At 42.0% G+C, this 22,821-nt stretch overlaps 1 protein-coding gene and 1 long non-coding RNA gene across 14 annotated transcripts in view; one reads left to right on the top strand and one right to left on the bottom strand.

The window, feature by feature from the left end:
* DOCK9 (dedicator of cytokinesis 9) overlaps positions 1-22,821 on the bottom strand; it is a 290,974-nt gene that overhangs the window by 114,578 nt on the left and 153,575 nt on the right. For 12 of the 13 annotated variants that reach the window (XM_047869233.1, XM_047869295.1, XM_047869278.1 and 9 more), the window contains exons 3-9: positions 21,568-21,657; positions 17,488-17,570; positions 15,687-15,756; positions 13,511-13,606; positions 12,374-12,508; positions 6,602-6,776; positions 5,609-5,676 (exon numbers count right to left, since the gene is read on the bottom strand). In XM_047869233.1, coding sequence (XP_047725189.1) covers positions 5,609-5,676; positions 6,602-6,776; positions 12,374-12,508; positions 13,511-13,606; positions 15,687-15,756; positions 17,488-17,570; positions 21,568-21,657 — 717 coding nt within the window. Of the gene's footprint in view, positions 1-5,608; positions 5,677-6,601; positions 6,777-12,373; positions 12,509-13,152; positions 13,442-13,510; positions 13,607-15,686; positions 15,757-17,487; positions 17,571-21,567; positions 21,658-22,821 lie in introns of those variants that run through there. The other variant, XM_047869313.1, reaches the window with a different exon arrangement.
* Positions 967-2,274, top strand: LOC125171979 (uncharacterized). The gene is made up of 4 exons (XR_007154526.1): positions 967-1,047; positions 1,265-1,289; positions 1,892-2,080; positions 2,193-2,274. It is a non-coding gene; the product is annotated as an uncharacterized LOC125171979 (long non-coding RNA).

Here is a 22,821-nt window from a genome sequence, read left to right on the forward strand (position 1 = left end):
CGAGTGCTCTCTGCGTGTCGGGGTGGAGGATGAAGGGGAAAGATTAACTCTATATAACTTTGGATATTTTCACTTATTATAGCAAACACACTTATTTTTACTTAAGTTTCAGTAAAGACGATAAAATAAATTCCTGTAATGAATACTTTCACAGTCTAAGGACCCACAAAACATAGCTATAAAAAAAACATTATCCCACAGCCTATGCCACCCAGCACTTCTCAAAGTGACAGAAACCAGCCCTCCTCTTAAAATAACCTGTGGTTGGTCCATATCGTGGAGATAGGAAGAACTGGACTGGCTTTTCCCCGGACCCTGCTGCTGTCCTGCTCACAACCCGTCTAATACTTTGGGTTCAGCAGAAAGGAAAACATGAAGAAAAAGGACAATGACAGAGCCGTCATCTGTAAAAACTGGTACTTGCTTAGAAGTCAAGAGAATGATTCGTCTAAAACAAAGGCTGTTCCCCTCACTCCTGTGAGCCCTACCTTTAACCACTAAAGACACACTCTGACAATGCTTTCTTCCTCACCTAAGATGCAATTATGGACCAAACATTCAAAGGGTTTCCAGAAGGACTGCCACAGGTTTCGAGCATACTCTGTGTCTTAAGTTCATCTCTGAGCAAGCAAAACAATTAAATGCCAGAGATCGTGGCCAACAGCATCTTATTCTGAGGATGAGTTATCAGAAAAACATTGTGCTGGCTGTTGGCTTAAACAGAATAGGTTGGAACAAGAAGGCTTAGCAAATTCCTTTGAGGCCAGAACGTATATTCCTTAATTTAAAGAGCTGTCATGATTTGTTTCCACTACTTGCAAGGTATCTAATGCCCCGGGACCACTATCTCGTCCTCTGTGTCACAAACCAATAATAAAGCACAGAGAATAAGGAGGCCCAAGAGATGGAATGCTGGAATGCCTGCTGACCTCATAAACAAAACCCCAGCCACCTCCGTTGTATCATAACACAATGACATAGTTCTCTGGATTAGGATACAGGGAAGGAAGCATCTATTACAGACTTGGTTTAAAAAAGTCAGAAAAGGTATCTGTGAAACTGTTTGGGTTCCAACATATACTGCTAAGCCTGGCCGACTGACCCTTACTCAACCTCAGTGAGACTATAAAGTTTGAGACACAGTAATTCATCTTGCGTTCAACACAAGGTTTACCTAGAAAGATTAAGTTCACCCGCTAAAAAGTTATAAAGTAACTGAATGTGAGCAATTTTGGATTAACATAAAACAATGCTTTTCTTTCAGAACCACTTGGGGAGACAAAATTAAGGTGAGTTGTTGTTCTCTGAGTACCAAAGAAACCTACAAAAATAGAAAAGCTGTGAAGGAAAATATAGGGTGGGAGCATGAGGGTTTTCTTCATACTGTCTTTACGCAAGGAGGTGACATATATGTACCAATGACACCTAGGATAAACATAACCAGTGAAAAACATTATGAAATGAATCATACTCGGGTTTACAACCTGATTGCCTTACCCCTTGACTTTGTAGAAAAGAAACCAATTGACTAACTTTAACTACAGTTTGTGTAGTTAATAAAAATGTTTATAAGACCATGTGCTCTAATACTGTAAGTGCTGTTACATTTACAACAAACATGTATTTGGTTCCATATTAGACAACAGGAGGAAAAGAAGAGATTTTAGGGTAGATACAGTGTGTCTTCAATAAGAAAACAACAAAGACGTTCAGTACTAAATGTACAAGCAATCTAAGGGCCGAGAATGTACAACATATTCTGAAAACCTAGGCCCATACCACCCTTGTCATATGTCAAGGGCCCCCCTCCATTATATTCCAAAATGAGACATCAGTTATTTTTGTACCGAAACAACTTCCTGTCACTCATATCCTGTTTGTTATGTCTCAGTCACAGTGGAAGACAAAAGCCGGGGCAACAGGATGAATGCAGCAGAAAGAGGAGCTGACCAGAGAGGAGCCTGCCATTAAATCACACAGTCAGTACCTCCTGCCTGACTCCACCGCTCGTCTTTTCTCTGCAACTTATTTGCCTGTGGCCTGACCTCCCGCTGGACCCTTCCTTACACCTCCATCCCTGGTATTGACTTCTTGGCCTCTTCATCCCTGATTAAACTCTCCTCTCCCAAGTGGCTATGCACACAGTCTCTTTCTCCTTCACCCCGACCCCCCCACCTCTACTTCAACTGCAGATTATACAACTATGGAATCCATTCCTCTCAAGATCAAGAGGACCAGCAGTCAGTCAACTCCCTGCTTCCTTAACAGGTACAAATGGTCCCCACCCGGACACAGTGGAGAAGGTTATAAACTAAGCTAAGACCACATTGGTGCTTGGAGCCCTGGACTGTGAAGGGCTGAGAGTCCCGCACAGTCAGGCCTGGGCTCACCCACCCCGCAACACCACACAAGCATCACAAGTGTGCCAGCAGCACGCTGACTGCATGGCAATACATCTTCATTCTCCTTTTTTTTCCCTTTGAAAAATTACTTGCTGCCCTTTTTCTATCTTCTGAAATAAAAATATTTTTAAAACACTTAGGAGCTGGGGTCGGGGGCAGAAATAACAACAGCGAAGCCCCTTATGATGCTTTCTTTTTCAGGCTTTGACCATGACCACAGTAAGAAATACGTTTATATCACAACCCAATACATATATACACATACTACATTGGGCTGCCTGGGTGGCTCAACTGGTAGAGCATGAGACTCAGGGTAGTGAGTTCGAGCCACATGTTGGACACAGAGATTACTTAATAAAAAAGTTTTTAAATAACATCTGTCATTATTAAGGGTAATGTATTTAATATTCTCTATTCAGTTCTATTCCATTTATATTTTTAAAATGTCTGGGTCATATAATGTTAAGTTAAAGAAGCCTCACGTAAAGAGCGCATACTGTATGATTCCACTGATAAGAAGGTCTGGAACAGTCGCAACTAATCTACAGTGACAGATATAAAAACAGCAGGCATATCAGCTGGGAGGGGAGGACAGGATAGCCTGCTGGAGTGCTAGAAGCATTCTATGCATTGATCTGCGTGGTGGTTATACAGGTGCCCAAATGTGAAATCCACTGAGCTATCCAATTAGTGTTCCATGTAAGTTCTACTTCAATTTAATTAATTAATTAATTAAGCAAAGCAAAATAAAAAGAAATAGGGGGTTTAAACTAATTAATCTGATTTAACCAACCAAAACTGCTTCAACTAACCTGTTACACACAGTTTGAAAATAGCTCTAAATATCTTTGTGTGTGTGTGCGTTAACTCTCTTATATATGTTATCTCATATAACTAAACTAAGGAAAGTTTAAAAACTTTCCTAGGGAGCGCCTGGGTAGCTCAGTCAGTTGGGAATCCAGCTCCTGACTTCGGCTCAGGTCATAATCTCATGGTTCATGAGTTCGAGACCCGCGCTGGGCTCCACACTGACAGTGCAGAGGCTGCTTGGAATTCACTCTCTCTCCCTCTCTCTCTCTCTTTCTCCCTCCCTCTCCCTCTACCTCTTTGCTCTTCCCCTGCTTGTGAGCTCTTTCTCTCAAAATAAATAAACTTAAAAAAATAAAGTAAATAAAAGTTTTCCTAGGTCTTAGGATTGAGAAATATTGAATTATTATGCTGGCCAGCTACAGGTAGTCAGTGAGAGAAGAAAGGAGGGCACAACTCCTGAATGTCTTCACAGGAAGGAAAAAAATACAGATTTCTAATTAATCAACATTAGGCTCAAACAATATGAGTCTTCTCCTAGGTGTCCACGGTGTTCACCCAGTAAGTGTAGAAAGTTACTTTCCAAGTTCTGGATTGCATTGCATATATTATCTGCTTCAATAAATAAAATGGGTTTAAACACTCTGCTTTGAGAAATTACAAGCCCCCCAAATATCCAGAAACAAAAAAAGTGAATCTCAATGCAAAATACGATGCATAGAAGTTCATAGCACAAAAACACATACACACAAGCCAAAAGCCGTCCCAGCTTAGTAGGCGGTTACAATGGTGACACTAAAATTAGCTCTAATAGGCAGGTGCTAAAAAGATACTATGGTAACAGTCAAGTCTTGAAGAAAAACAATACTCTCAAGTCCTAGCCAGGGAGGGAGATTTTATATTTTAGAACAGCCATGTTGTCTTAAAGTAAAGGTCAATGCTGAATGCCAGTCTATTTATAATCGTATATGGATAAACCATGTTTTCTATTACAGTGTTTAAGATGTGGGTGTGTAGGGTCTCTATTACACTGTATTCGCAGAGAAGAAGAAAAAGGCAGTAACAGAGCAAGAATGGAAATGGCTGGAGAAGACAAAGATATTTCTCTCATTTAAAAGAGAATCATTCATAGATGCACACAAGGAGACAAGTACAAGGATATTCATTGTAGCATTGTTTGTAATGGAAAAAAAAATTGGAAATAACAGAACAGCTAAAATAAAATGCTTACACGGTGCAATCAAAGGGATGAAATAGATCTATATACCAGCTTGGACAGATCTCAAAATCAAAGTTGAATTAAGAAAGAAAAGTACAGAATAATATGTTAGCATTTATATAACATTAAAAAATTTTTTTCTAATGTTTCTTTTAATTTCATTTTTGAGTAAGAGACAGAGCACGAGCAGGGGAGGGGCAGAAAGAGAGGGAAACACAAAATCTGAAGCAGGCTCCAGGCTCTGAGCTGTGAGCACAGCGCCTGATGCCGGGCTCGAACTCACAGACCGCGAGATCGTGACCTGAGCCGAGTCGGGCGCTGAACCGACTGAGCCACCCAGGCGCCCCACATTTTTAAACATATGAAAGGAACACAACCATGTAGATCATTATGATAGATACCCTGGGAAAGATACAGAGATAAAATGGAAGTAATCCCAGGAAACTCATAACAGTGTCTGTCACCGCTTGAGGCTGTGGAGGAGGAAGGGAATGGAGTAAGGATGGTGTTTAAAAAGAACTTCAACTATAGTTGATGTTTTATTTCTTTAAAAAATATGGAAGCTAAAAGGACCACAGAGTAACAGGGTTGAATCTGGGTCATGGGAATAAGGTTGGCTGTTTTGATCTTTGTGATTTTCAGTAACTTTAAGGTTTCTCAAAATTATTAAAGACAAGTGTAACTTTTTTTTTTTTTTCATTCAGAGTGACCCAGAGGCAATTTACAAAACTCAGGCAACCCCTGTTTGGTTTAGCAGTAGGACTGTCACAGACCACCCTCTTTGGAAGTGTGTCTATTAACGTGAATAGGGAGAGCGTATGTGTGAACATAGTAGGTACCATGTTAACGTGGGAAACTTTACCTGTGCGTTTTAGTTATTTCTTCAATACTCGTAATCCGGTAGTAAACATTATGGAAGGGCAGGGACACAGAATAATAAAAAGAATAATCTGTACGGCACTTTCCAGAAAACAAGACTAAAATCTGACTCAGGTGAGTATTTTACCTCCCCTCACATTTAGGACAGAAAATAGAGAGCAGTAACCACAATGTCTTTTTTAACGATTTACTACAATGTAATTGTTAATCATTTCAATAGATTCCATCCTGGACAAGCTAGGAAATGAGAAATATTTCAGTATCATTCTATGAAGGGCAGAAGACTGAACATGATTATTACCTTGGCAAGTTCAGGCAGGTAGCTATCTAAACCGGAACCAGAACCTTCCAATTTGCTTTGTTCATCATCTAAAATGGCAAAACAGATGACCTGAGTTACTTGTAATTGAATGTATTTTATTTAAAGCAGGAGGTCAAAGGCCTCTTATATTCACCCTTGAATGCAGTGGTTTCCAACTCTAAATGCCCATTAAAAACACCTCAGAGCTTTTAAAAAAAAATACTTACACCCAGGGTTGAGAACCAAATATTTAATAATTGATACAGCATGGACACTGTCTAAAAAGAACTAATATTAGTTATGAACACCAGTCTGCATGGCCACATCCATCAGACCCACTAAAATGCCTGCCCAGGTCCCACCCCAGGCCAACTAAACAAGAAAGAGAATTTTTTAAAAAGTTTCACAGAATTTCTAAGGTACAGCCAGGGTTGAGATTCACCGGGCGAAGAGCTTGAAACAAAACATGAATTGTCAAGAACATAGCCAGATTCTTCCCACAAATGAGGCTTCTGCCCATCTTAACTTTGTCTTAAAAAATCTAAAGGATAGGATTAATGACAGTAATAACCACAGTATTTTAAGTGCTGATTTTGTGCCAGGTACTCGAGACATATAATCTTATTTAATCTTCCCATCGACCAGCAAGTTCTGTTTTATTCTTACTTCACAGATGGGAATACCGAGGCTCAGAATATGTAAGTAGCTTGCCCAAGGTCTCACAGCTGAAAAATGATATTGCGGAGACTTGAACTCAGTCTTCTTTTCTGCCCCGAAGCTGTGGCTCTTCCCATTTAAGGTTTCCTGATAAAAATGTTGTCAGGGTAGTAAATTCTAATGTGACGAAATCTTTGCTCACAAACTCTCTGTGAAGAGCTCACATCTGACCCATTGCTCACGTAGCTGGCGATACATAGGCTCCCTATACCCTCTGACAAAGTTAAAGACATCAGTGAAGTATGCATGTCCTTGGAGAAAGTGAGGTCTGCTTACCCTCATGAGAGTCTCCGTTTCGCTTTTCTTGCATTGCAGCCTCAAAGTTGAGCTGGAGAATCTTGTTGAGAGTTGTGATCCATTCTTCCATTTCGACTTCGCTGTCTGCAGCCAAAAGGTAGCTACTTTTGTCCTGCATCTTGAGCTCAAAAGCAAAACGTCTAACTTTGTTGTTCTGAAATGGAAAAGGAGTACAGAGACACATTTTAAGAGAACTGGAATGGCCTTAAAATTTTTCCTCTTTATTATTTCCTGACTGATGCTATCTCATTGGTGTTTGGGGCCAAGCTATTTAAAAATGCACGCCCCTGGGGCACCTGGGTAGCTCAGTCAGTTGAGTGCCTGACTTTGACTCAGGTCATGATCTTGTGGTTCGTGAGTTCAGGCCCCGCCATCAGGCTCTGCAGAATCGAGCCCCGTGTCAGGCTCTGCGGAGCCTGCCTAGAATACTCTCTCTCTCTGCCCCCCCCCGCCCCTCCCCGCTCAAAACAAATAAATAAACTTAAAAAAAAATGCAAGTCCCTTCCCCACAAACCCTCATCACTCTCTACCTTCCTTGCTTTATTTTCTCCATAATTTTATTTTCCCATCTGACACATCATGGATTTTACTTGTTGCCTGTCTCCTCAAATGGAATGAGAGCTCCTTAGGGTAGAGATTACTTTTGTTCAATGCTACATCCAGATTTCTAGAACACTGCCTGGTACACAATAAGCTCTGGGAAAAAAAAATTTACTGAATGAATGAAATTTCACTGAAAATTTTCAACTCCTCCAGCTCCTTTTTTTCCTTTGATGAAGTAGTGCGTGGTATCCCATTTTATAAAGCAAACATTATCTCTCAGTGTGTTTGACCTCCTCATCTGGAACTTTCCCATCATTGTGAGTCCCCAGAGGTATTTGGACACCATGTCTACAGCCTTCCCTCATGCCTCTAGTTTTTATACCTGTCAAAGGGTGTCCAGCTCCAAGTACAAAGACAGTAGTCACATGCATTAAATGATGGAGGATGAAAGTGCCCTAGATCAGGGTTTCTCAGCCTTGGCACTGCTGATGCTTAAGGCTGGTAAGTATTGTGGGAGTTGGCCTGTGCACTGCAAGATGTTTAGCAGCATCGCTGGCCTTACCCACTAGATGCAGGGAACATAATCCCAGTTGTGAAGATTAAAACACATCTCCAGACAGTACCAAACCTCCCCTGGTGAGCACAATCATCTCCAGGGAACAGCACTAGAAAGAAGTTCGGCTCTAAGGACCACAGCCCAAGATTCCTTGCATGTACAGGCTGAGGGCCACCTGTAGGGGGCAGAGTAGCCCTCACCCACTAGCAGCTGGCTGGCTAGCCGCAGTCCCTGAGAGGCTCCTCGGTGTAGGTGGCCGGGACGCCCTGACCCTCCCCAAGGTGGCCGTGTTCTTGGCAGCGTGCTTCTCAGAAACACGCAGGCCACACAAGCTACATACATACTGCCCGCTGCGGGCGCCTCACTTCACGTCAGGGCCAGAATCAGACAGGAGTCAAAAGGCTAGGTACGAAATATGTTTTCTGTCCCAGTCACAACTGTGAAAATAAGTTAAAAGTGGGGGAGACATCAGGCCTTGGTTCTAAGTTATTCCTCTTTCTCAGCCTGATCTTCCTAAGCTGAAAATAAACATAATCAACTTCAAGGTTCTAAAATGCTTTTAGGCCTTAAGATTCTACACTGGATTACTTGCAGGTTTATTTAAAATCTTCAGTTTATGCATTTCTTTAAACCCATAGCATTAATCAACTACTTTTTTTTCCACAATGTCCAAAAACAATTCAAAAACAAACAAACCACAGTGTTGGTGCTTAGCTTCCAAACAGATATGGATAAAAACAAATTATTTAACTTTTTGAAGCCTTAGATACAATTCATCAAATGTTAAACACCATCAGCCACATCTGATGAAGAAAGTGTATGAAGGAAGAGAATATGAACAATATGAAGGAAGAGATGTCCCTTAAAGTCAGGACCTAAGGTCACAGAGAACACTGCACAGGCTGACCGACAGCCTGGGGATGCCAGACGCACAAATCACCTACACACTGTGCCGAAGACAGGTGACAAAACTCTTAATAGTTTTGCTTTAAACTTTTCTTTAAAAGAAATGCCTGAAGATTTAACTAGAAAGTAACTTGAAAGGTCTCTTGGCTCAAGAATACAAATGAAACCCCTACTTGGAAATCCCACACAAGAAGTTAATTCACTGTCATTGACCGTTTCTGGTCCTGCCTACTTTACAGTGTGAAGAAACGTACTTTGATGTATTGAGAGACAGAGAGACACAGAGCATGAGCAGGGGAGGGGCCGAGAGAGACAGAGAGACACAGAATCTGAAACAGGCTCCAGGCTCCAAGCTGTCAGCACAGAGCCCGACGCGGGTCTCGAACTCACAAACTGCAAGATCATGACCTGAGCCAATGTCGGACACTTAACTGACTGAGCCACCCAGGCGTCCCTGGGGCTGTTTTTAAATTGGTTTCCGGTAATCAAAAATACCAAGATTTAAGTAAAATTTTGTATTTCTGGATTTTTTTGCTAAAAACAAGACAAAAACAGATCATCTGGCCCCCTTGAACTGGTAGCTCCACCCAGCATCAGTCACAGCGGGGAGGCGGCTGGCGGTCCCACGAGATGGGACCATTCGTGCTCCAGTTTGTCACAGAATGCAATGCATTCCCTCTTGCTTTCCACGCAGGCCTGTTCTTTTACTTAATTTTCCTGCTTGGCTCCTGCAGGCATCTGAGTATGGACCCCTAATTTCCACTGCTGGCTTGATGGAGGAACAGGGTCTGGACTCACTCTCCCATCACAACCACTAGAAAACTGAACAGAAGAGATGAAACAGCTGTTTGCGGATATTGACCACAGGTAGGGCAGGACCATGACCCCTGCTGGATGGGACATAGATGAGCTGCACCCTAGCAGCCCTTAAGCTTTCTGCTGGAGGCGGTGCCTGGGTTGTGGCCCTGGAAGGGGAGCCCGACAGAGCCCTGCGGTCCCCCTAAGTTAAAGAGACTGAGCAGAGCTCCAGAAGACCAAGGTGGCTATATTACACAGGACACAGTTTCCAGAATGAGAGCTCTTCCAGAGTTCTCAGCACGTAAGACAAAACAGATCCAAATCTAGTAGTAAAAATTCTGAGTCATGCATTCATGACGTGTCCATGTTCTGTTTGTAGGTTCTGCCTTAACAAACAGTTTACCAAAAAAAAAAAAAAACCCCACATCAAAATGAAGACAAAATAACCCAAATTGCAAGTCACTAGAGATAAAGAGAAGATTAAGAAGAGCAGGGACATCAGACCCCCAAAACAACAACATAATGGGGTGTCTTCAAATTCGAAGGTAAATTTCACCTTGGATTTCTACATACACCCAAAATATCCATCAAGTTTGAATGCAAAACCAAAAATATTGGCAGATAAGCTAACTCCCAAGAAATTAACAACTTCGACATTCTTTCTCAGGAAGCTACTTGGAGGATGTGCTCCTCCAAAATAAGAAAGTGGAACAAGAAAGAAGACATGGGATCTCGGAAACAGGGAATCCGACACAGGCAGGAAGGCAAAGAGTTTCCAGAATGATGGCTATCCAGAGGCTGAGACAGCAATTCACCTAGATTAGAGAAGGAAGGAGGGCTGCAGGAACTAAAATCCTACCTTCCATAATGTCCAGAAGTGATGAATAAAAGGCAGCGGACGTGCCTTTTCCAGCATTATGGAGGCACATTCCAGAAAGAAGAGTGAAAACAGCTGAAAACGATCACGTCAGGGGAGTGGGGAGCGGGTGAGGTGGAAGACACTCGAGCAACAAAGTGCTCGCAGGGTTGCCTTTCTGCACTGCTTGACGGTTTAAACCAGATGAATGAATTACTCGGGATGAAAATGCAATGTAATTTTCAACATGTGAGTACATAAACAAGTACACACCTGAAGGTCAGGCCGGAGAGCTGTGTCTCTAACCTCAATCACACTGGCCCCACAAAACGACCTTTCTTATTAGAACTGAGCTTCGGGCCAATGTCATCAGCCAACACTGAGTCATTTTAGGAAGAATTCTCTGATAATGGTGACTGCATCTATTGTGAGGAGTTGTCAGGGAGATTGTTCATTAACCACACAGTGCCCTCTGTCTCAGGGCCCCCATGAGAAATGCCTGAATGATCTTCATTCTGAGATTACTCGGGCAGCTTCTGGCTAACTGGATTGAAAGGGTCTCCAAGCTAGGAAGCACAGAGCCCAGTTTGTCACCCACCCACAGCAGGTTTTAGGTCTCTTGAACACCTATGCTTCTTTCTTAGCTTAATTCCTGTTCATCTCCTCCCTACCTTGACTCCTTGTTCACCTCTCCTGCCTTCAAACACACTTTAAATCTGTGCTATCCTGTGTTTTATGTTTCCTTGTAAGTTACTGCCTTAGACCTTTCTGGAAAGTGGCAGGGGGGTGGGGAGATGGACGGACAGATGGGGAATCTGGCAACTTGCTTTCAAAGACAATTCTGTTAAGGTTTGGAAGGTCCTACACCAAAACAGCAGCTTTCGGTCCTACACCGAAACTGGTAACAGCAGCTCCCTGGGAAAGGGAGAGATAGGGATCAACAGGGACCTCCAGTTTGTAATGGTCTGATTTTTTTTATAATGTGAGTACAGTTATGCATTATGTATGATTAAAATTAATTTTTAAGTGTATTTATTTATTTTGAGAGAGAGAGAGAACCAGTAGGAGAGGGGCACAGAGAGACAGGGAAACAGAGGATCCTAAGCAGGCTCTGTGCTGACAGCAGTGAGCCTGATGAGGGGCTTGAACTCACTGAACCATTAGGTCATGACCTAAAAATAAGGGGCACCTGAGTGGCTCAGTTGGTTGAGTCTGACTCTTGATTTTGCCTCAGGCCATAATCCCACAGTCATGGGATTGAGCCCTGAGTCGGGTTCCATGCTGAGCATGGAGCCTGCTTAAGATTCTCTCTCCCTCTCTCTCTCTCTCTCTCTCTCTCTCTCTCTCTCTCTCTCCCCCTCTCACCTGCTCGCTCTTGCTCTCTCAAAAAAAAAAAATAAATAATAGTAATTTTTAAGAATAACTCTACAACTGCAATAGCACTAACAAAAATATTCAATACTGGCCGAATTCTTACCATGTGCCAGCACTGTTCCAAGCTCTTTTTTCATATATTAATTAATCCTCTCAATAACCATATTCAATACAATTATTCCAATTTAACAAATGAGGAAACTGAGGCACAGAGAGGCTCAGTGTCTCCAAAGCTACACAGCTGGTAGTGGTAGAGCAGGGATTTGAACTCAGTCTGGATCTGAAACCCAGTCTCTTGACTGTTATTGGTACTATGAGAGAAATGATAAAACTCACCACGGAGATGCTAAGAACTGTTCTGAATATTTCCAAATGAATTCATCCAGTCCCCTCAATTTACTCTACTAAGGAAACATGATCATTACCCACATTTTGCACATGAAGAAACTTTTGGTAATAGCCTGGCCAAGGTCACACAGCTATAAAGTGGTTGAGCCTTAAACACTGGAGCTCAGCCCCACGGTGCTCAGCCGACTACAATAGAAGTCTGCCTGTTTCATGTGTATCTGATGAAAAACGAGCCTTTACTTACCTGACAGCTATTCCACCTCCTCCCCCGATACTGCCATTCTTGGAAGTATTTGCTTAAATCTGCAAATTCACAGATGGTACTTTTACAGATCAGAAAACTTGATGATAGAACTCTACTCATATTTACCTGAACCACACCCATACAGGAATCCAGAAATATCGATCCTTTCGGTTCCTTAGAGATCTTTTCATCTTTATAAAAATTCAAATTGTAGGATCCGTCACCAAGTTGAATCAGGTGGAAAAACCGTCTTTTAAATGACTGGGAGAAAAATACATACACAGCTCTTGTTTCAAAACGAAAGGAGTCACAGTCCCTACCAATCACTCACAGCTACACACGTGTTTTTACACAGTACACACGTGTAAAAACCGTTTCTATTCTCTCTAAAACCAATCTAATCCTGGCCAACGCCCCAGGTAAGGGTGAGTTAAGACTCTCCATCACGTCTAATAATTTCAGTGCGTTTAAATTCTGAGGAGGTGGTTCACTTAACATTCATGGGTCATTTTTTCTTACCCACAGCATTTGATATTTTTACATAACCACCCAAAAGCAGTGCGATGAGCTCCAATTTGGGATGCAGCACAGAAGGATGGAAACTTTCTCAAATCCCCAGGGTTTCTTGCTCACGCAGAATAGGAACTTTTTCTCTGCCTCGTGACACTGAACGATTTTCCAGCCTCAGGATTATGACAGTCCACATTTCCCTGGATTTCCTTTTTCTCTCCCCGTCCATCCTCCCTCCCTTCCATTATGGCTCTTGTCTTCAGTATTCATGCTGCTCTTCCTCTGCTCCTACCTCTTTCCTGAATGGCTTTTTATACTAGTTTTGCTCTTCTCTTTCCAACCCCCTTCCAATCAAACCATTTTCCTTCCAGTCCTCCAGCTTTGCTCTTGTTCACCTTGCCACAGTAGACCTCCCAAAAGTGCTGAGACTTAGCCCCTGGTTGATGTGCTTGCAGGTGCCATGATCGCTTTTGTCGTGGGTACAGAGAAGAAAGCCTGCGTCGGCAACTGTGCCTTCGCACCAGCCCATTGATGAAGATCTCGTCACGCTGGTGGTCGGGCATGAAGCAGGGGAAGTGGGTGCGAGCAGGACGGTACCACTGGAGGTTGATCACCAGGGAGGCATCTTATTGACCAGACAATGTCACTTTTGTCAGGAAGAACAACATGCCCATTCATTTTGAGCATGATTCCCAAGACCTATAGCAAAAAGGGTTTCATGAGAGGGGAGTGCAGGGTGATGGACTGCCTTACCCTCATGGTTACGCTTATTGCACTGTTCATGTTGCCTTTGTACAGCCACCCATGCTTGGTGATCCCACCCTTCTGAGAGCCGAGGGAGGCGGCATCCTAGGAGAGAAGGAAAACCACAATTGGTCTCCAGTCACTACTAATCTTATCTGCTGTGACTCTGGTCAAAAGGAAAATCATTCAACTGGTGCCGGCTTGCCCCATCGTGCCCCATTACTGGAGTTACCATCTGCCACAAGTCACTTTAGAGCCGGCTCGGCAGGAAAAGAGAGGGAGAAGCATCAATCCCTGAAAGCTCTAGTCCATTAAAAGGCAAAGCTAGTTCCAGTCCAAATTTTTTGTTTTTGAGTATTTAATGAGCCACAGAAAGTACATACCATACTTGACCACTCAGGTTGTAAGGTCCTGCTGGGTTTCATGAAAAATATTTTCAAATTACACTCCCCTATAATTGGAGGACAAAAGCAAATTCCTGGAAAACTTCCCAGAGGCTCAGTTCAGGGGAAGGTGAACGAAGAAAAGAAGGAAATGTGAGGCAACAGAGAAAGGAGGGATGAGACAAAAGGATTGGGCAATGGAAAAGAACGAAAGAGAGAGAGGAGAGGGGGAGAGTTAGGAAAGAGAAGGGACGTGGCTAGAAAAATAAAAAAACATGCTTCTGCACGTTCCAGCTCCAGCTGTGGGCTCTGGTGCAGGGAGGCGGGCATGGGGTTGCCAGTTGCTGCTGAAAATATGTCAGGCAAACATTCGTACATGTAACAGACAGATGACAGGTGTGTACGTACACACACACACACACACACACACACACACACACACACACACAATCTGGCGGGCTTCAGCTGGCCCTGGCCCTGTGGGTCCCTGCCCCTCTTAGGTGGTACCTGATGGACGTTCAGTAGGTACAGGAGGACAAGAGGGCCACTCACCGTCATGTTACCCAACTCACATCCCATAAGACCAGTCTCAAATTATGATCTTTATTTTTGTAATCAAAGAGACAACTGCAGAAAGACCCGTCTTCTGTTTTGTTTTAGACCATCTCAATGTAATGTTGGTGGTTTTACTGTTCTTATTATTCGTAAGAACAGAAATAACTCATCTGTCTAGGATTTGACAGTTTGCAGTGTGCCCTTCGCATGCGTTATTTCGATTGGTCCTACTCTTTCTACTAATCAGCACCAAGTGTTTGTACTATCTTGTTTCTCACTTTGGACGGTCACTTACTCTTCCAGAATTATTTTAAAAGTGGTTTCTAGGGGCGCCTGGGTGGCACAGTCGGTTAAGCGTCCGACTTCAGCCAGGTCACGATCTCGCGGTCCGGGAGTTCGAGCCCCGCATCGGGCTCTGGGCTGATGGCTCAGAGCCTGGAGCCTGTTTCCGATTCTGTGTCTCCCTCTCTCTCTGCCCCTCCCCCGTTCATGCTCTGTCTCTCTCTGTCCCAAAAATAAATAAACATTGAAAAAAAAAAATTAAAAAAAAAAAAAAAAGTGGTTTCTAAAATAATTTCCCACCATGGGCATTGTTCACATTCTTGAATGGCTGGTGTTACAGCTTACCTGATGATTAAAAAAAAAAAAAGGAACCTCTCCCCCCTAAACTCACAATGAGGCAGCCAATACTGAGCAGGGGAGATGAGAAACGCAGAGGACAGCTAGCCCTGGCTTGTTATTAGGTCTCCCTTGCTCAGTGGCCAGTCACCTTAATGCCCAGCTCTCTCTATAGATTTCTTCAAGAGAAGGGGGAGTGCCCTTGTTTAAGAATAAAAGAAAGAAAAAAGCTTCTTGATACCATATGCGTCACTCAAACCCATCATTGAAAGAAAGAGCCATTTAAAGTCTACTGGCGGTTCGTTTCAAGAGAGTCTGCTGAAAAACAACCTAAACTTAAGGTCTAAGTAATCTTGGTGTCTCTTAACAATGTAGCCAAATCTTATCCAGGCCTTTGAAAATGATCTCGGAACAAATAAACAAGACAGGAAGAACTTGCAATGCTAAGCAGTCAAGTTGAAATGGAGACCTTATTTCAATCAATCCAGTAATACATCGAATAAAAATTCTTTCCCCGTTTCAAGAAACATTCCAATTCCCCTTTTGGCTTAAATGTTGGTAATTTTCCAACGGATCTTGTAAAGTCTGTAAACGAAACCAGTTTCCAGATCCGCAAGCAATAACCTTACCTCATCTTTATCAACTTCCTCATCGACTTCATAGACGTGAACTGGAAGTTTATCCAACTTGGCCACTTTGCTTTAAAAAGAAGAAAGAAACTTGTTTTATAATTACCTAATCCATGAAGAGATGCACTTCTTCCCCCATTAGAGGAACAGACATTTAACAAACTCAAAGCTGTTCCACTCGGCTGAAGAATAAAAATAATCGACACACTACTGCTTTGCAAAGTGGGTGATCCAAGAGTTAGAGAGCCCGCGGAAGCCATGTAGAAGAGCTGGACTAGGTTGTTGGGAGTTAGATAGGTATATTAAAAATGGGAAAGTGCATTAATTAATAAAGACTTGGTAGAACAGGGGGGAAAAAAAGACTTGGTAGAATAACTTTTAAAATGAAGTTTATAAGAAAAAATGGGAACCGGGGTCATGGTCTTCAGAGTGGGAACCACAGTGTTAATGATGATGGTGTTAACAACGAAAGTACTGAAACAGCGGCCAGCATGTATATTAAACAGTATGTTCTAGGCACTGCGTTTCCCATGTATTACCTCGTTCAGTCCTTTAGACGGTGGGGACTGGTGGTAGTAGGACCATTTAATAGATGAGGAAACTGAGGTTCACAGAGGGCAGAGAGAGCAGATGATGAAGGCAGACTATAGAATCTATGTTCTTAATCACTGTTAGTATCCTCCCTCTCTTTCTTATCACACAACTGCAAAATTATTAATGCCAAAGGTAAAATCTACCAGCAGTGAAAGTATATCATGCGGTCAGTATGCTACAGCTCGCAGTATGTTCTAAGAAAGCCATGAGAATAGTATGAACCAGACTATCCGTGAAGACAGGTTCAGGCAATCAAATGGACAGAATTTAGAAGTCCCCAAATAAGTACTGGGTAAATACAGAACTAAGGAGCACACCCCATCTGGAGAAGATAATGCTGGAAGGGAGTGTCTTCAGCTGAAGTTTTAAAAGAGTCAATGGGGAACTTGGCCAAACACTCCCAAGGAGTGGCTGAACCACACAAAGAGGAAAAACAAACATCTAGGTCCACTGAGAATAGTTTCAATGGTTCAAACTCAGAGATGCAACAAACATAGAGCAAAATATATTAATAGGGTTGCAAGTAAAATTTTCATTGGTGATGGCTACTTTTGATACAATACAATCCATCATTATTTGATTTCAATTTTCATAATCAACTATTACCTAAATTTACCAACTGCATCATTTCAGGATATCCTGAAATGGAACATGTCCCCTCAAGGCAAGAGACCTACCTCCACCTGGTTCACTATAATGACCACTAATCAATCTAAACACACTTGTTTTGGGTGTATTCCAGAACCCATTAATACTTCAAAGAAAGTAAGAAAATTGTCTGGGGAATGCTTGTCTTTGATTTACTTTTTTTAAACATAAAATTTATTCAATATGACATGCTTTTTATATTTCTCCAAAGTATTCTTTTAAAGGTAAGACACACTGTAGCATTTACATTTTCTTTGTTTTCTATTTCTCGCTGGAAGTACTCTACCTGTTCTATCAGTGGTACCCTGGAAAGAATCACCGGCCATAACTAAACCATCCATGTTTATACCATTTACTAATCCCAGAGTACTAGGTTTGAGTCCTATTATCAAATACCCTGGAAGCAATAGCTACTCCATATACATACAAACCATCTAGAAATATGTTCTCCAATTACTCTGATTGCATGTGAAGTTACATACCTCCTTAAGCCTCTCGAGCACAAAAAACACTGCCCACGTGCATCACCCCACCTTGTGTGGTCTGACCATTTACTCACTTTGGAAGTTGTCGAAACTCTCCCGAGTAATCTTCATATTTATAGTTCACAAGATGCCAGTCAGAGTTATAGGTTTTGATGCACTACGGGGTGAGGGGAAGGGTATAAAAAATAGAAAGCATAAGAGGCAAAGAAAAAAGATATGTGATGGCTTTAGGAGAACGTTTGGGAAGGTTTACGAATGTGCAGCCACACAAACATCAAAACAATTCTTTCACTTCGACCCTCCCTTGCCTGAAATTCCACTATCAGAGGTTCCTATAAAGCTTAAAAACCCCTAAAGCCTTACCCTTGGGGATGGGTCACTTTAAGTGCCCATCATTCATGATCAGAGAGCAGATTTTTACAAGGGGAAAAACTGTACCTCATGTTGCTGCATTTACATAACAAACAATGTACTGCTTCTGAGTTAAAAGCACTTGTTTAGGGAGCCTTGTGCCCTCTACTAGAACATGAGAGTAGGTGGAAAGTGTGAACCTAAAAGACACTTTCATGGTGTTTACTAATATGACAACTAGATCTGTTACCAAGTATAATACAAATCTGCCCTTGGCTTTTCCTTCTATTTATAGGGGCCAGAGTGAGGTTATTAGGAGAAAAGATTTAGATTCCAATTCAGTGGCACCGTGACATCATCGCGGGCACGCACATGCATGTGTGAACAGGATGTACAAAGTAGGGAGCTTTACGTTCTATGATACCAACCTACACAGACTGCTGTGGGGCCCAGGGCCCATCCCATGCACAACAACGCCATGGTGATTATTCTGAATGAAGCCACTTGGGAAATAACTGTGCAAGGACACTAAGACCATCCTCCGTCCCCTGGAGGCTGGAAACAAATCTCCCATATGAAAAATACTCTCCTGGACTAAGAAGTTAAAAACAAAACAAAACAAAATAAAACCATAACAAAACAAAATCCTTATCACCAGAGGTAGGGACTTGAAAGTTGAGAAAGCTATGGAAATAAACCTTGTTACTTTTTTCTAATCTCCTACTGCAGGCTAAATTCTGCTTAGAATTCCTTACTAATTAAGGCTCCCAAACACCTGTTTTCTTTATCCTGTCAATTCCTCCCAAATTTATTGTCTCTTTGTCTAAAATGTATAAAAACTGCCTGCCTTAGTCATTTCTTGGGGTCTCAGTTTCATTTTTTGACCTCCATGTGCACATAATAAAACTTTGGGTTTTTTCCTATTAATCTGCCTTATATCAATTTAATTCCTAAGCCAACTAGAAGAAACCCCGGAGGGAAAAAAAAGACATTTCTATACTCCCTACATTGCATTAAACTACCTCACTATCCAATACACTCAACGGACCAGCACGGTGTCTTTCATTCATCTATCCAGGAGGAAGCACTGAATAGTGTGTAGACTAAAGATTATAAGGCTGCGTCCACCAGATCCTCAAACACAAATGAGTCAAAATCAATAGGGGAAGCATTTGATTGAGTTACCAACAGCTACCTTGATTTTCTGTATAGTCAGCTCTTGGCTACACATATGTAAACTTCAGTGTGGAAAAAAAAATAAATTAAGTGAAGATGTAGTTGAATGTATTTATGTCTTACCTGGTTGACTTGACTCCGGCTGTAACTAACACTGTGATCAAAGTCTCTATTCTGCTCACTCTACTTCATCATTTTTATGGTCAACCTTTTTTATCTGTTTCATGGCCTATGCCCAAAGGCCTTCTGAGGCAAACTCTCCTCTACCCCAAAGTCATGAAGAGAACTACAACAACGATAATGAATGCTTCCCTTGTGCCAGACTCTATGATAAGCACTCTATGGGCAAGGTGGCGACAGGCAGATAGTGTAAGATTTTACATTATTGTTCTGAAAGGTGGACTAAATAGCAGAGAAGGGTTAGGAACAGAGTTGGATGGTGGAACTGAACAAGTTTCCGATCTCTTTGCCATGTAGTTACAAATGTTTTTGAAGACTATTTCACTCTTGTAAATTCTCCTCAAAAATATTTTCAAAGCATTTTCACATTCAGAACATCTGGCATCCATACTCAAAATTACATTCCAAACCAAGTGTGATTGCAGAATTACCTGTATCCCTAGGTCCGTTAGCACAGCAATTTTAGGTCTGACTAGGTATGACACAGTCTCGTGCACATGCTCCTACTCTGTTCAGGTTTTCGAACAAGCACAGCAACCAAAGTCATACCACCGAAGTCTCTTTCAGGATATTAAACCTATTCTGAAGTATAACATGCACCTGCCTAGTTAAAAAGATCAACGAGCAAGCACTTGCATACAATCAGGGCATTTATGAATGAAACACCTGACTGCCCAGATTTTTAATATCTTAGGTAAAATGGGTCAGAAAGATAATTATGTTTAAATGTTTTAAATTATAAGAAACTGTAAGGAAACATAGTTGACCAGGTTAAATGGCCAGAGAGTCATTCATTTGATAAGCCCCTGTTGACTGTCCACATGGCAGGCACCAGCTGAATTCCAAGGCTGAAGCCTGGAATAAGACAAGCAACCCCCACCCCTCCGGGGATGCAGAAAGTCTAGGAGATGAGGGGTTACATCAGAAATCAGTCTCTGGAGAACTGGATCTCCAGAAAGACAGGGATCTGACTGGCTCATTTCATCAGTGACCTTTCAGACTCGTGAAATTCAATCATATTTTCAAGTTAATACTGAAAGGTTTTTGAAGTTGTTTTTTAAAACAGCCGTTAGGTCATTCTCCACTGGACAAGAGGATGGAGAGGAAGTGCTGGCTGTTCCACTCCACCCTTGTGGCCACGTCCCAAGAGGGCTCGTTCCATTGGCTCGGGCAGCACAGCATGAAGTTGTTATTGCTCAACCTACAGCAGTCAAAGAACTGAGTGGAGAACTGTGCCTCAAAAGCCATATTTTTTAAGCAACTGGGAGAACTGAATTAGTAATTAATAAGTTTGGAGGTGAACAGACTCTTTCTGGAAAAGTCCGGATAGGTAAGTATTTTCAGCTTTGAGAGTCACGTGATCTCTGCTGCAAACATTCAACTCTGAGTTATCACGTGAAAGTAGGTCACAGGTGACACGTAAACAAAAGGGTGTGGCGGTACTACAATGAAACTTTATTTACAAAAACAGGCTGCAGGCCAGACAGTTGCCCGTGGGTCAGTCACACTGCGTCTGCATCCTGCTTGATACTAAACATTTAAGACTACACAAACGTATCTGGCTCTATTTGTCCAGAATTATTTTTACTAATATAGTAGCAAAGGAGGTAAGGCAAGAAGTTACCTTTCCAGAAGGATGAGAGATCACACTTTTACGATTTTCAATACATATTTAATTTTTTGAAAATCTCAATGGAAACTAAATACTCTTACTACAATATTGTTATTTTAATTAGTCTTCACTTTAAAAAGCATAGATTCCTTGTGGGGGTTGGCCATGTTTATCACCTAAAAATCAACTAGAAAAATAGGGTTAAAGACCCATCATTTTTAAATGAAAGAGCGCTTCAAGAAACAAAATTAAAATACCTAATTAGTTCATCTAAAAGCACCTGGAAGAAGAAACAAACACCAATCTAAAAAAAATGCAATCCAAATGCAATAATTTCTCTTCCCTCTTTAACAGGTAATCAGTATCTGTATGTTCAAATAAGAGTGATAATAATCATATACTGATCAGGAGTATTCACGCTCTGCTCATTATCACCTGGCATCTCGTAAAGACTGAACTAGTCTTGAAAATAAGTTATAAGTAGAAACATGTAAATGAATACATAAATGTGTGTGCTGAGTCTCCATTAAAAACAATGTCAACAATAAAACCTCAGCCAAAGATTTCCAGCGAGTTCCTAAGTTACACGTATTCCATGCCTGTAAGTTCTATAGCATTCATGCTTTAAACAGGCGTCAGAAATGACGCCTATTAACATTTCTGTCCACATTTCAGACTCTGAAAACCCCCTACTGTTCTCCTATTTTCCATTATAAAAATGTAATTACCTCTCTGATACTTCCTTGAAAATATCATTGAAATTTACAGAAGGGGGGGTGTAGGCAAAAAGTGACTCTAAGATAACGTGTACATTAACGTAGAAAAGGCACATTACCTCCGTAACAAATAAGCTCTGTGCTTCCTCTTGCGCATCTGCGGGGACCGTGGAGCACATGTAGCGACCCTGTCGTCTCAGAGTGGCCGTCTGTGAAGGAAAGCATGGGGAGAGGGTTTGGTTACTGGAAGATGGAAAGGCGCCAGCCTCGGGGTGCAGCCGGGCCTCGCATGGAGACAGTCCCTTCTTCAGTCTCCGCCAGTCCTGCAGACAGCTCTTCTCCTTCCTCCTTGGGTCACACACCACGGATCCCTTTTGGTGTCAGAAAGTTCAAAGACGGGCATGGGGCAATGGCTCCCACTTCTTTCTGAGTCAGAGCCCCAGTGAGCCCTCCAGGGAGTCCTTCCGCTCCCACCAGGCAGGGTAGGCCCCCTTTCAGAAACCCTAACCCTCGCCAGCCCCAAGTGCTTGAGCTAGTCCCACTACATTGCCTTTTACTTGTCTTAATTGCCTTTTTCTAGTGTAAAATAGACATACCATAAAATTTACCATTTTAACTTTTTTCCAGATTTTATTTCATTTTTTTTAAAGTTTATTTCTTTACTTTGAAAGAGAGCGAGAGCAAGAGCTGGGGAGGGGAAGAGAGAGGGGGAGAGAGAATCCCAAGCAGGCTCCACACTGCCAGTGCAGAGCCCAATGCGGGACTGGAACTCATGAGTTGTGAGCTCATGACCTAAGCCAAAATCTAGAGTCAGACACTTAATGAACTGAACCAACCAGGCGCCCCAATTTTATTTTTTTTAAGCAAACTCTACACCCAATATGGGCTCGAACTCATGACCTTGAGATCAAGAGTCACATGCTCTACCTACTGAGCCAGCCAGGCACCCCCATTTTAACCACTTTCAAAAAGTGTACATTTCAGTGGCATTAAGTACCTGTGCAACCATCATCACATCCATGTTTTCTTTTTTCCGGTTCTATTGAGAAATAATGGACATACATCACTGTATAAGTTTAAGGCATATACAGCATGATGGTTTGATTTACATCTATTGTGAAATGAGGACCATGATAGGTTCAGCTAATGTCTATTCTCTCACTCAAATACAATAAAAAGAAAGGGAAAAGGGAAAAAAAACTCTTTCTCCTTGTGATAGGATTTGCTCGCTTAAGAACTGTCCTAGATACCACACAGCCGTGTTCACTGCAGTCTCCAGGTTGGACCTCACATCCCTAGTCCTTATTTATCTTATGACTGGAAGTTGGACCTTTTGATCTCCTGCATCCAATTCTTCCTCCCCATACCCTCCA

Source organism: Prionailurus viverrinus, chromosome A1, assembly GCF_022837055.1.
Source record: "Prionailurus viverrinus isolate Anna chromosome A1, UM_Priviv_1.0, whole genome shotgun sequence".
In the NCBI taxonomy this organism is placed as follows: Eukaryota; Metazoa; Chordata; class Mammalia; order Carnivora; family Felidae; genus Prionailurus; species Prionailurus viverrinus.